Source organism: Gopherus evgoodei, unplaced genomic scaffold, assembly GCF_007399415.2.
Source record: "Gopherus evgoodei ecotype Sinaloan lineage unplaced genomic scaffold, rGopEvg1_v1.p scaffold_169_arrow_ctg1, whole genome shotgun sequence".
NCBI classification, from domain to species: Eukaryota; Metazoa; Chordata; order Testudines; family Testudinidae; genus Gopherus; species Gopherus evgoodei.
This window is the reverse complement of record NW_022059832.1, coordinates 29,979-44,492: the sequence shown is the minus strand read 5'-3', so window position 1 is coordinate 44,492 and position 14,514 is coordinate 29,979. Positions and strand designations below refer to the sequence as shown.

The 14,514-nt window shown below is 62.8% G+C and overlaps 1 protein-coding gene across 2 annotated transcripts; it reads right to left on the bottom strand.

The window, feature by feature from the left end:
- Window positions 1-775: 775 nt before the first annotated feature.
- Window positions 776-13,204, bottom strand: MMP14 (matrix metallopeptidase 14). 2 transcript variants are annotated; one of them, XR_003997783.1, is made up of 10 exons: window positions 12,977-13,204; window positions 10,092-10,214; window positions 8,076-8,383; window positions 7,129-7,290; window positions 6,608-6,768; window positions 5,375-5,513; window positions 5,133-5,283; window positions 4,562-4,677; window positions 2,238-2,622; window positions 776-2,118 (listed from the first exon to the last, which is right to left on the bottom strand). XR_003997783.1 is itself a non-coding variant. In XM_030542873.1 (9 exons), exons 1-9 carry the CDS (start codon window positions 13,180-13,182, stop codon window positions 2,294-2,296), a joined length of 1,695 nt encoding a protein of 564 aa, XP_030398733.1. In that variant the 5' UTR covers window positions 13,183-13,204; the 3' UTR covers window positions 776-2,293. The 2 variants fall into 2 exon arrangements, 1 of the variants encoding a protein (XP_030398733.1); XM_030542873.1 differs by having other exon boundaries at window positions 776-2,622.
- Between the last annotated feature and the right edge of the window lie 1,310 nt (window positions 13,205-14,514).

Below are 14,514 nucleotides of genomic sequence, written 5' to 3'. Positions count from 1 at the left end.
TGATAATCCACCACCCTGGAAAGTTGAGACAATCCCGGTTCCTGGGATTTCAGTCAAGTTGCCCCGGCTTCTTCCTGCCATTTAAGTAACTGCTGCACTGGCCAGACCGTCAGGAATTACCCGCCCGGTTCGACAATCGCCCCGGAAAGTGGTGGTGGATATTAAGAGCAAAATGATGAATCCTCAGAAACGGGGGTTTATTATGAGGAGAAATGTCTGCAGATGTGTTCATGGCACGTACATTCCCCAAGCGCTACCTGCTAAAACCCTTGGCCCCGTTGACTCCATAGCAAAATAATATTAATTAATTAACAATAATAATACATTGAAAAATATCAAGAGACCCTCCCCCAAAAAGCACTTTAATCCAGCGGTTTCCGAACACCCAAGTGAAAATCCCTCCGAAGCGAGTGCAGGGCGAAACTGGCCCCTCCTCCCGGCCCGCGGGAATTGAGGGGCGTCCCCCTTGGGCCCTGACACCCCCACCCCCTCCCCTGCTAACACTCTGATTTTTGTTAATTCTTTTGTTCTATAGAATAATTAAGGTTTTTTTATTACAAAAATTATACATTAAAAAAATCCCCCAATGAGACCCCCCCACACACCAAAACTGGAGAGGAGGGGACCCCTAAACCTGACCCTTGCTCCACTGAACCAGTCCATTCACCCCCAAACTGGGCCCACAGTGCACCCCCCATCTGCGCCATTCATCCCAAACTGGATCCAGCCATGCTCCCTGCCCCCCACACCACAACCCCCCCCCCAGGGACCCGCTATCCCCCTAACCCTCTTTCCTAGGCAGATTCTGGGGGCGTGGCTGCTAATTCCTGGGTGACCCCTACAGGGATGTGTCCCCTATTACTCAGGATGGGGAGGAGGCAAGATTCCCTGCCATCCTTTTTGGGGCCCTGCAGGAAAGTGGGGGCAAAGTAAGGCCGTGCCCCCTTTCTTTGTCTCTGCCCCTGAGCACCCTGCCTGTTTTCCCATCATGCCCTGCTCTTGGTCCAGCCTTATCCCTCTCCCTCATCTGCATAGCCCTGCCCATTAGAAAGCCCTTGTTTTGACCTCTATATGCCCTAGCTCTGCCCATTGGACTGTGTGGCAACCGTCATCTGCATAGCCCTACCCACTGGCATGCAGACCCCATTATTTGCATAGCCCCACCCACTGGAATGCAAAGCCCCTTATCTGCATAGACCTGGCTATTTAATACTAAAGCCCTGACCCCTTCAGCCAAATGCCGTCCCTCTTTTAATAGCTCCACCCCCATGGGCCGTATGGCCCCTCCCCCCCTCTGTAGCTCCACCCCTGGGTTCCCAAGGCCCTGTCTAAAGTACCTGAGGGCCAATCAAGGGCCTCTGTTCCACAGATGACCCCGCCCCCCTTTGTGCACAGACCAATGGGAGATTCAGCCCAACCCAGCTTGGCAAAGGGGGGAATAGAGCCAAGCTGATTGGCTAGCTCATGTGCCCAAGGCCAGGGGGGGGGGGAGCCAGCATGACCTCTGGGGAGGCAATCACACCGCTGTCTCCCATTGGCTTCCCCTGTGGTGTGGTGAAAGTTGAGAGGTCGTAGGGGAACTGACGGGCCTGAACTTTGGTCCTTCCCCAGGAAGTCAAAGGACACATGGTTACACAAGGGGAGGGGTCAGGGGTCACCCTGCAGGCTACTGAGCGCGCTCAGCACGCTTCAATGGGGGGGGAGGAATGTCAGAAAGGGGGAGGGGCCAAGGGGAAGCCCCCACCCTTCACATCTTGTCCAGCAGGGAAGGGGAGGAGCTTAAGGGGAGGAGCCAGAGAGAAGCCCTGCCTCTCACACCTTGTCCAGCAGGGAGTGCTGGCTGAGCAGCAGGGGGCGGAGCCGGGGAGGAGCCAGGGGAACCCCTGCCCACACCTTGTCCAGCAGGGGGCACTGGCTGAGCAGCAGGGGGCGGAGCCAAGGAGGAGCTAGGGGAACCCCCACCCACACCTTGTCCAGCAGGGAGTGCTGGCTGAGCAGCAGGGGGCGGAGCCAGGGAGGAGCCAGGGGAACCCCTGCCCACACCTTGTCCAGCAGGGGGCACTGGCTGAGCAGCAGGGGGCGGAGCTGGGGAGGAGCTAGGGGAACCCCCACCCACACCTTGTCCAGCAGGGGGCGAAGCCGGGGAGGCGGGCGGGGCCGGGGAGCCCCATCCCTTATCCAGCAGGGGGCACTGGCTGTGCAGCAGGGGGAGGAGCCAGGGGAACCCCCGCCCACACCTTGTCCAGCAGGGGGCGAAGCCGGGGAGGCGGGCGGGGCCGGGGAGCCCCACCCCTCACACCTTGTCCAGCAGGGAGCGCTGGCAGTGCAGCAGCCGCTTGGGGGTCCCGCGGCGTTTGAAGATCAGGATGGCGGCGCCCAGCGCCAGGGCGCAGAGCAGCAGCATGACGGGCAGCACCACGGCGGCCATGTCCACCGCCCCGCCCCCCGCCTCGTCCACCTCGATGACGATGACCTCGGTCTCCTCCCGTTCGTCATCCTCGCGCCGGCCGCCCCTGCAGCCCAGCCAGTCCCGCAGCGCCGACTTGGGGTAGCCCGGTTCCACCCGCAGCTGCTGGTTGTTGAACTTCCAGTATCGGCCGCCCTTGTAGAAATAGGTGAAGGCTGCATAGCCGGGGGGCAGGGCGAAGAGACATGTGGCCGGGAGGAGACGTAGCGACAGGGGGATAGACAGACGGGAGGAGACGGCGGGACAGGGGGATAGACAGACGGGAGGAGACGTAGCGACAGGGGGATAGACAGACGGGAGGAGACGGCGGGACAGGGGGATAGACAGACGGGAGGAGACGTAGCGACGGGGATAGACAGACGGGAGGAGACGGCGGGACAGGGGGATAGACAGACGGGAGGAGACGTAGCGACAGGGGGATAGACAGACGGGAGGAGACGGACCGACACGGGGATAGACAGACGGGAGGAGACGAACCGACACGGGGATAGACAGACGGGAGGAGACGTAGCGACAGGGGGATAGACAGACGGGAGGAGACGGACCGACACGGGGATAGACAGACGGGAGGAGACGGCGGGACAGGGGGATAGACAGACGGGAGGAGACGGCGGGACAGGGGGATAGACAGACGGGAGGAGACGTAGCGACAGGGGGATAGACAGACGGGAGGAGACGGCGGGACAGGGGGATAGACAGACGGGAGGAGACGGACCGACACGGGGATAGACAGACGGGAGGAGACGGCGGGACAGGGGGATAGACAGACGGGAGGAGACGTAGCGACAGGGGGATAGACAGACGGGAGGAGACGGCGGGACAGGGGGATAGACAGACGGGAGGAGACGGACCGACACGGGGATAGACAGACGGGAGGAGACGTAGCGACAGGGGGATAGACAGACGGGAGGAGACGTAGCGACAGGGGGATAGACAGACGGGAGGAGACGGACCGACACGGGGATAGACAGACGGGAGGAGACGGACCGACACGGGGATAGACAGACGGGAGGAGACGTAGCGACAGGGGGATAGACAGACGGGAGGAGACGGCGGGACAGGGGGATAGACAGACGGGAGGAGACGGACCGACACGGGGATAGACAGACGGGAGGAGACGTAGCGACAGGGGGATAGACACACGGGAGGAGACGTAGCGACAGGGGGATAGACAGACGGGAGGAGACGGACCGACACGGGGATAGACAGACGGGAGGAGACGGACCGACACGGGGATAGACAGACGGGAGGAGACGAACCGACACGGGGATAGACAGACGGGAGGAGACGAACCGACACGGGGATAGACAGACGGGAGGAGACGGCGGGACAGGGGGATAGACAGACGGGAGGAGACGTAGCGACAGGGGGATAGACAGACGGGAGGAGACGGCGGGACAGGGGGATAGACAGACGGGAGGAGACGTAGCGACAGGGGGATAGACAGACGGGAGGAGACGGACCGACACGGGGATAGACAGACGGGAGGAGACGGCGGGACAGAGGGATAGACAGACGGGAGGAGACGGCGGGACAGAGGGATAGACAGACGGGAGGAGACGGCGGGACAGAGGGATAGACAGATGGGAGGAGATGGCGGGACAGGGGGATAGACAGACGGGAGGAGACAGATGGATGGACACAGGAGTAAGAGGACAGAGAGAGAAATGGAGAGAGATGGACGGACACGCGGCCAGACAGGGAGGAGACAGATGGATGGACGGACACATAGCCAGACGAGGGAGAAGAGAGACAGACACAGAGTCAGACAAGGAGATGGACACAGGACCAGACAGAGGAGATGGACCAGGGACCAGGACGGGATGGACGAGGAGTGGGAGGAAGAGGGGAACAAAGCAGAGGCTAATCAGCTGCGTCCTCAAAATCTCTCCCTCACCACTACCTGAGCCCTACTGACCCCCCTGGTGATGTCAGACCCAGCAGAGCCTGGGTGGGGACCCCACGCCCCAGATGTCCCACCACTCACCTCCCCTCGTCACCCCAGGCTCCCCGACACCTCCCCACAGATGTCCCAGCTGGGTGGGGCTTGGCCAAAGCGCTGCCCGCCCCCCGTCCCCCACGTCCTCGCTGTACCTTCGTCGCTGCCCATGAAGGCCCCACGGGGTGACTCAGGAATCCCCTCCCAGACGGCGACGTTCTTGGGGTACTCGGCATCCACCGAGCGGCTCTCCTCGTTGAAACGGTAATATCTGCAGGGGAGGGGACAATGAATGGGGGGGTCCCAGAGGGGGATGCTGTGGGGGGCACTGACAGCACAGGGGGACCCCAGGGTGGGGAAGTGGGGGTCCCAGAGGGGGATGCTGTGGGGGGCACTGACAGCACAGGGGGACCCCAGGGTGGGGAGTGGGGGTCCCAGAGGGGGATGCTGTGGGGGGCACTGACAGCACAGGGGGACCCCAGGGTGGGGAGTGGGGGGGGTCCCAGAGGGGGATGCTGTGGGGGGCACTGACAGCACAGGGGGACCCCAGGGTGGGGAGGGGGGGGTCCCAGAGGGGGATGCTGTGGGGGGCACTGACAGCACAGGGGGACCCCAGGGTGGGGAGTGGCGGGGGTCCCAGAGGGGGATGCTGTGGGGGGCACTGACAGCACAGGGGGACCCCAGGGTGGGGAGTGGGGGGGCACCCAGGGGACGTCCCGCACTCACTTGTTGCCCCGGAAGAAGTAGGTTTTCCCGCTGGGCATCCAGAAGAGGGCGGCATCGATGCGATCACTGGGGAGCCCCCGGCCCAGCTCCCGGAGAGGTTTGGGGTACCCAGGCTGCAGGATGGCTTCATCGAACACCCAGTGCTTGTCACCTGCCGAGCGTGAGAGCAGGGTCAGCCCCAGGGGGGAATGGCCCCATCCCCCCACCAGCCTCCCCCCAGGAAAGGCCCCACGTCCTGCTACCTTTGAAGAAGACAAATTTCCCGTCTTTTCTCTCATAGGCCGTGCTGATCGATGCTGGGAGACCGACCCAGAACTGGCCAATGGGGAGCGGATACCCATCCATGACCCGGTTATTCCGGACCCGCCAGAACCAACGCTCCTGGGACCAGAGAAATTCACAGCTCTGCCAGCGCCCCTCACTCCCGACCCGCAGCCCCTGCTAGCCCGGCCCTGCCGGTGCCCCTCACTCCCGACCCGCAGCCCCTGCTAGCCCGGCCCTGCCGGTGCCCCTCACTCCCGACCCGCAGCCCCTGCTAGCCCAGCCCTGCCGGTGCCCCTCACTCCCGACCCGCAGCCCCTGCCCCCCAGCCCTGCCGGTGCCCCTCACTCCCGACCCGCAGCCCCCTGCTAGCCCAGCCCTGCCGGTGCCCCTCACTCCCGACCCGCAGCCCCTGCCAGCTCAGCCCTGCCAGTGCCCCTCACTCCCGACCCGCAGCACCTGCTAGCCCAGCCCTGCCCCCCCAGCCCTGCCGGTGCCCCTCACTCCCGACCTGCAGCCCCGGCTACCCCAGCCCTGCCCCCAAGCCCTGCCAGTGCCCCTACTCCCGACCCACAGCCCCTGCCAGCTCAGCCCTGCCAGTGCCCCTCACTCCCGACCCGCAGCCCCTGCTAGCCCGGCCCTGCCCCCCGAGCCCTGCCGGTGCCCCTCACTCCCGACCCGCAGCCCCTGCTAGCCCAGCCCTGCCCCCACACCCTGTCAGTGCCCCTCACTCCCGACCCGCAGCCCTTGCTAGCCCGGCCCTGCCCCCACACCCTGCCGGTGCCCCTCACTCCCGACCCGCAGCCCTTGCTAGCCCAGCCCTGCCCCCACACCCTGCCAGTGCCCCTCACTCCCGACCCGCAGCCCCTGCTAGCCCAGCCCTGCCCCCACACCCTGTCAGTGCCCCTCACTCCCGACCCGCAGCCCTTGCTAGCCCGGCCCTGCCCCCTCAGGCCTGCTGGTGCCCCTCACTCCCGACCCGCAGCCCCTGCCAGCTCAGCCCTGCCGGTGCCCCTCACTCCCGACCCGCAGCCCCTGCTAGCTCGGCCCTGCCCACCAGCCCTGCCGGTGCCCCTCACTCCTGACCCACAGCCCCTGCCAGCCCTGCCCTGCCGGCGCCCCTCACTCCCGACCTGCAGCCCCTGCTAGCCCAGCCCTGGGCTTCCCAAGCCCTATGGTGCCCCTCACTCCCAACCTGCAGACCACACACACACCTTGAAGACGAACATCTCCCCACGCAGGACAGCGATGGTGTCAAAGTTGCCGTCACAGATGTTGGGGCCATAGGGGGGGTTGCTGGGCTCGTCAGGCACGTGAGGCCTGGCCGTGGTGCGGGGCACCTGGGGGGCCTTGGTGGGGACCCGCGACTTGCTCCCTGGGCAAAGGGACACAAAGGGTTAAGGGAGAGTGAAGGAGTCAGGGACTAGGGGGGTGCGCTGGGGCCTGGGGGTGACCCGTTACTCAGGCTGAGGTCAGGGGATGAAGTTATGGGCTGATGGCTGGGGTTGGGATGGGGTAGAATCAACATGAAGGGCGAGGGGGTGTCACACCCAAAGGGAGTTAAAGGTTAGTGTCAGGGGTGAGGATGGGGGTCACACCCGGGCCGAGAGCAGGGTCCCCTGCACTGTGAAGCCCCAGGTGCCCAGTGGGTGGGTTAGGAGCTGGGTGGTCACACGCTCCTGCATGCCGCGCCAACGGGAAGGGTTTGCAGTGGGGGGGCAGGGGATGGTCGCACCGTAGAGCTGCTGGATGCCCCGCAGGTCGTCGTCTGGCAGCACAAAGTTCTCGGTGTCCATCCACTGGTAGAAGGGCGCCATGATGGCCGAGGGGTCGTTCGAATGCTCCAGCCCCAGCGCGTGGCCCAGCTCGTGCACGGCCACCAGGAAGATGTCGTTCCCTGCGGGAGCGGGAGCATCAGCGTGTGGCATGGCCTGATGGGGATGTCACCACAGCCACCCGGGAACAGGGACGTCACCACATTTGCCCAGAATGGGATGTCACCACATCCACCCAGGAACGGGGAGGTCACCAGGAAAGGGACACCACCACGTCTGCCCGGTACCAGGGACATCACCATGGCCGACTGGGAATGGGGACACCACAGGAACAGGGACACCTCCAGGTCTGCACGGGTGAGACCATTCCCCCCCCCGCCCCGCCCTGCATGTTCAGTTCCCACAAACCCCTTGGAAATGGGACATGGGAGGGACTGGCCTAATCCAGCCCCAGAGCAGGGGACTGGCTGACTCGGGGGCAGGGAATGCGACATGGGGCCTTTCCTCTCTAGGAGGCACCGACTCTGATCCAGCCCCAGGGGGACTGGCGGGCTCAGGAGGGTGGGGAATGGGACACGGGGCCTGGCCCTTCCAGGGGACGCCGGCTCCTGTGCAGCCCCAGAGGGGAGGATTCGGGGGGTTCCCACGGGTGTGGAAAGGGGAAGTGATGCCATAGTCAGCCCATAGGCAATAAGCTGGGGGAGGGGACTTTCCCAGCATCTCCTTCTCTGCCCTGCCCCCCCCCACCTCCATGCATCCCTGGAAGAGAAAGTCCTGGACCCTCCCCACCAGTGATTCCCGCTCCCCCTTCTCACCATGCTCCCAGCCCCCACAAGCTCTCCCCCTCCACCCTGTCTGTCCCCCTGCCTACCCCGAGCCCTCCACCCGCCCCCAGCCCCCCACTCACCATTCAGGTCATCATTGCGGACGGTCCAGGGCTCGGCCAAGTCGAAGTGGGTGTCGCCACCGATGTGGGGGCCAGGGAAGTAGGCGTGGGCCAGGAAGCCCCCCTCCCCGTCGAAGGGGGTGCTGTCGCCATGGAAGCCCTCGGCGAAGAAGATCATGATGTCGGCCTGGGGCGCCCGGCCCTGGCGCACGTGGGCGTAGGGCACCTCGCGGAAGCGCAGCGGTGTGGCCGCCCCCCACACCCCAAAGGCCCGGCGGATGGCCTCCAACGTGGCCGCCTCGCCCACCTTGGGTGTATAGTTCTGGATGCTGGCAGGGGGAGGGGGAATAGAGCCTGGATCAGCCTGCAGGGCTCCCCCCATTGCTGCCCCATGGTCACTGCATGGCCCCCCACACCCTGTCACTGTCCCACGCCCCCACTGCCCCTGGCCCCCATCACAGCTCAGAGTGTCCCCCGTCATGGTCTCATGGCCACCTGACTGTGCCCCCCCCATGCCACATCACTGTCCCACGCCCCCCACTGCCCCATGGCCCCCATCGCTGCTCCAGAGTGTCCCCCATCATGATCTCATGGCCACCTGACTGTCCCCCCCACACACGCCCCATCACTGTCCCACATCCCCCACTGCTCCATGGCCCCCATCACTGCTCCACAGTGTCCCCCGCCATGGTCTCATGGCCACCCGACTGTCCCCCCTCCCCACAGCCCCCATCACTGCCCCACGCCCCCCACTGCCCCATGGTCCTCATCACTGCTCAGTGTCCCCCGCCATGGTCTCATGGCCACCCGACTGTCCCCCCCACCCTCAGCCCCCATCACTGTCCCATGCCCCCATCACTGCTCCAGTGTCCCCTATCATGGTCTCATGCTCACCTGACTGTCCCCCCACCCTCAAGCCCCATCACTGTCCCACGCCCCCCCACCGTCCCATGGCCCCCATCACAGCTCAGAGTGTCCCCCACCATGGTCTCATGGCCACCTCACTAGCCCCCACCCTCAACCCCCGTCACTGTCCCACACCCCCCACTGCCGTATGGCCCCCATCACAGCTCAGAGTGTCCCCTGTCATGGTCTCATGGCCACCTGACTGTGCCCCCCTCATGCCACATCACTGTCCCACGCCCCCTCACTGCCCCATGGCCCCCATCGCTGCTCCAGAGTGTCCCCCACCATGGTCTCATGGCCACCTGACTGTCCCCCCCATGCCCTGTCACTGTCCCACTCCCCTATGGCCCCCATCACTGCTCCAGAGTGTCCCCCATCATGATCTCATGGCCACCTGACTGTCCCCCCCCACACGCCCTGTCACTGTCCCACATCCCCCACTGCCCCCTGGCCCCCATCACTGCTCCACATGTCCCCCGCCATGGTCTCATGGCCACCTGACTGTCCCCCCTCCCCACAGCCCCCATCACTGCCCCACGCCCCCCACTGCCCCATGGTCCTCATCACTGCTCAGTGTCCCCTGCCATGGTCTCATGGCCACCCGACTGTCCCCCCCACCCTCAGCCCCCATCACTGTCCCACGCCCCCCCACTGCCCCGTGGCCCCCATCACTGCTCCAGAGTGTCCCCCATCATAGTCTCATGGTCACCTGACTGTCCCCCCACCCTCAGCCCCCATCACTGTCCCCCAGCTCCACAGACCTCCCCCAGCCCCATAGTCTGGCACAGCCTTGCGACCCTGTCTGTCCCCCCCAGTCCTACAAACCCCACATGGATCCATGGCCCCCAGCCTCCCATCACTGCCCCACAACCTCCTATCACTGCCCCCCAGCCACCCCACTGCCCTGTCACTGCCCCAGAGACCCATAGCTTCCCCACTGCCCCACCACTGCCCACGGTTCCCCACAGCCCCCTCACAGACTCATGCCCCCCATCACTTCCCCACAAACTCTCCCCCACTTTGCAGCCCCTCAGAGCCCACCCAGTTCCCCATGGCCCCCAACTCTCTGCACCTTCACATCCACCCCCAGCCCCTCACAGCCTGCCTCACACGCACTCCCTGACCTCTCACCAGAATGTAATCTCGTTGTGCTGCCATTTCAGGCCCTGGATGGCGTAGCGCCGGCGCCGCACATTGGCCTTGATCTCGGCCCCGAACTTATCTGGGACGCCACAGCGGGGCCGCTGCATGGCCCTGAGGGAGGGGAAGGGAAAGGTGAGCCTGGAGGGGCAATTTCATTAGAACTTGTCTCCTGGGGGCAGAGTCTCCCAGCACTTGGTGCTGTTTTTCATGTGCATGAGGGTTGAAATCCCTTCTCCTCAGTGTCATGTGGCCCGGAGTTCCATGGGCTCATCACACCCATTTCCCTTTCAAAGGGACCATTGCGTAGACCCCGACGGAGATCAGGGCCCTCCCGGTGCTGGGTGCTGCACAGAGACCACGTCACTAGAAGAGCTGGGAATAGAACCCAGGCGTCCTGCCCCTTCCCTCCATGATATCACAGCTTTGTAGCCCTGTCGCTACACCCAGAACGGAGCAAAGGTCCGACTCCTGGGCCATTTCATCCCTTCCCAAATCCCTCCACAGTTCCTGACTTCATACCTGCCCTGGGGCTCAGATTGGGAGCATCAGTTTGGGAAAATCCCATGATTCTCAGTGGTGAGAATTTCCAAAGGGGCAGTTCCCATTGGCTCCCAGCCCCCATTGACCACTAATGGGGCTAAAACCCAACATCCATTGGTGCCCAACCCCCATTGCCCCAATGGTGCTAGAACCCAACGTCCATTGGCACCTAACCTCCATTGACCCTTAATGGGGTTAGAACCCAATGTCCATTGGTGCCAAACCCCCATTGACCCTTAATGGGGTTAGAACCCAACGTCCATTGGCACCTAACCCCCATTGACCCTTAATGGGGTAGACCCCAATGCCCACTGGCGCCCAACCCCCATTGATCCTTAATGGGGATAAATCCTAATGTCCACTGGCACCCAACCCCCACTGACCCTTAATGGGGATAGAACCCAATGTCCTTTGGCGCCCAACCCCCATTGACCCTAGCAGGGATAGAACCCAATGCCCATTGGTGCCCAACCCCCAATGACCCTTAATGCCCCTGAATGGGGATAGAACCCAACGTCCATTGGCACCCAACCCCCATTGCCCCTGAATGGGGATAGAACCCAACGTCCATTGGTGCCCAACCCCCATTGACCTTTAATGGGGATAGAACCCAACGTCCATTGGCGCCCAACTCCCATTGACCCTTAATGAGGATAGAACCCAACGTCCATTGGCGCCCAACTCCCATTGACCCTTAATGAGGATAGAACCCAACGTCCATTGGCACCCAACCCCCATTGACCCTTAATGGGGATAGAACCCAACGTCCATTGGCGCCCAACTCCCATTGACCCTTAATGAGGATAGAACCCAACGTCCATTGGCGCCCAACCCCCACTGACCCTTAATGGGGATAGAACCCAACGTCCATTGGCGCCCAACCCCCACTGACCCTTAATGGGGATAGAACCCAATGACCATTGGCGCCCAACCTCCATTGACCCCTAGCGGAGATAGAACCCAATGCCCATTGGCGCCCAACCCCCATTGACTCCTAATGGGGATAGAACCTAACATCCATTGGCACCCACCCCAATTGACCCTTAATGGGGATAGAACCCAACGACCATTGGCACCCAACCCCCATTGACCCTTATGGGGATAGAACCCAATGTCCTTTGGTGCCCAACCCCCATTGACCCTTAATGGGGATAGACCCCTACGTCCATTGGCACCCAACTCTCATTCACCCTTAATGGGGATAGAACCCAACGACCATTGGCGCCCAATCCCCATTGACCCCTAGCGGAGATAGAACCCAATGCCCATTGGCGCCCAACCCCCATTGACCCTTATGGGGATAGAACCCAATGTCCTTTGGTGCCCAACCCCCATTGACCCTTAATGGGGATAGACCCCTACGTCCATTGGCACCCAACTCTCATTCACCCTTAATGGGGATAGAACCCAATGACCATTGGCGCCCAACCCCCATTGACCCTTATGGGGATAGAACCCAATGTCCTTTGGTGCCCAACCCCCATTGACCCTTAATGGGGATAGACCCCTACGTCCATTGGCACCCAACTCTCATTCACCCTTAATGGGGATAGAACCCAATGACCATTGGCGCCCAACCCCCATTGACCCTTATGGGGATAGAACCCAATGTCCTTTGGTGCCAACCCCCATTGACCCTTAATGGGGATAGAACCCAACGTCCATTGGCGCCCAACTCCCATTGACCCTTAATGGGGATAGAACCCAACGTCCATTGGCGCCCAACCCCCATTGACCCCTAGCGGAGATAGAACCCAATGCCCATTGGCGCCCAACTCTCATTCACCCTTAATGGGGATAGACCCCAACATCCATTGGCGCCCAACCCCCATTGACCCTTATGGGGATAGAACCCAATGTCCTTTGGTGCCCAACCCCCACTGACCCTTAATGGGGATAGAACCCAACGTCCATTGGCGCCCAACTCCCATTGACCCTTAATGGGGATAGAACCCAACGTCCATTGGCGCCCAACTCCCATTGACCCTTAATGGGGATAGAACCCAACGTCCATTGGCGCCCAACCCCCATTGACCCCTAGCGGAGATAGAACCCAATGCCCATTGGCGCCCAACTCTCATTCACCCTTAATGGGGATAGACCCCAACATCCATTGGCGCCCAACCCCCATTGACCCTTATGGGGATAGAACCCAATGTCCTTTGGTGCCCAACCCCCACTGACCCTTAATGGGGATAGAACCCAACATCCATTGGCGCCCAACCCCCATTGACCCCTAATGGGGCTAGAACCCATCTCATAGCACTAGAACTCAAAGCCCGGCAGGCTCAATGTGGGTGGTTCTCCTGAGGCTTGGCCATGGGGTGACTCACCTCATGGTGTTGGCATCAGCAGTCCCAGTGACCCGCAGACCATAGAAGCTCTGCATGGCGCTGATGGCGGCCGAGAGCGACTGGGGTGAGCGCTGGGTGTGGGTTCGCAAATCGCCGGGGGGGAGGTACCCATACTGCTGCAGCCAGGCCTGGGGAGGGAAAGAGTCAAGGGGGGCCCACAGACCCCCACAACACCGACCACCCATCCCCCTCCCCCGGGCTGTCCCCTGTGCCCAGCTCACACACATCTGCCCTCCATCCCCCATAAACACCGCCACCTGCCCTTCTTACCCTTCATGCCCCCAACCCCCACACTGACCCCATCTGCCCCACACCAACTCCCACACATACCCCTCATCGATCACTCCATCCCCTCACCCCCACCCCACCCCTATAGTGACCCTTAAACCCCATATCCCACACATGCCCCATAATACCCACCCAGAGCCCAGACATTGTCCCCCTATAGCCCTCCCTACCACAGCCCTAAACCCATCCCTGGCATCATGTTCTCCGTGACCCAAGGCTGGGCTAGCAGGGGGCTGCCGGTCAGCAGAGAGGAGCACTGGCAGAGCTGGGGGGGCAGGGATGGGCTAGCAGGGGGCTGTGGGTCTGGAGTGAGAGACCCTGGGCTGGGCTAGCAGGGGCTGCAGGTCAGGAGTGAGGAGCACTGGCAGAGCTAGAGGGGGCAGAGATGGGCTAGCAGGGGGCTGTGGGTCTGGAGTGAGAGACCCTGGGCTGGGCTAGCAGGGGCTGCAGGTCAGGAGTGAGGGGCACCGGCAGCGCTGGCGGGGGGGGTGTCTTGTTGAATAAGGGCTGTTAGTGAGAGGCAGGAAGTGGGGGGACGCTTAACCCAGTGTGTTCTGGATTGTGCCTACTGGCTCAGTTCCTCACCCATGCTCCCGGTGGCTGCACCCCCTCCTTCCGGTTCACCTCCCAGAGCCCTCCAGTGGATTTATCCTCTGGCTTCCTTTCCTCCCTCCCCCGTCCCAGCTCTAAATACAGCCCATCCACCCCCCCCCTTCCGCTCCCCCACCCCCACGGGCTAAATTTTCTCTTCCAAGCGAGACACAAACAAGTGTCTCCCACTCGCTGGCCGGCGGGCAGACCCCACCTGCTCGACACGCGGTTATCACTAGCCTGGGTCATTCATTCTCCCAGCCAACCCCCCCCAGCGCTCGACTTCCCCAGTTCCTCCATCGGGATTTTCACCCTGCCCTTGTCTCCTTTCAGCTCCTTTCCATTGGGGGTCCCGGGGCTGGGAGCTGGGCCTGCACTCCTTTATTCCGGGCCTGGTTCGTTCGTTCTTCCCACCCACCGAAAGCTGGAAGGGAAAAGGCTCCCCCCACACACACCGGGTCCACTGCTGCTGCTTCCTGCCTTTCCCTGCACCCCTCCCTTGGGCAGCTGGGTCCTCCATCCTCCTGCAGGCGTGCGGTGGGCACCGAGTACTGCCCTTGGCCCCCATCCTGAGCCATCCCAGCTCCTCTCCCAAGCCTGGGGCAGGAGAGGCGGCGCTGGCCCGGTCCCCCCTTCCC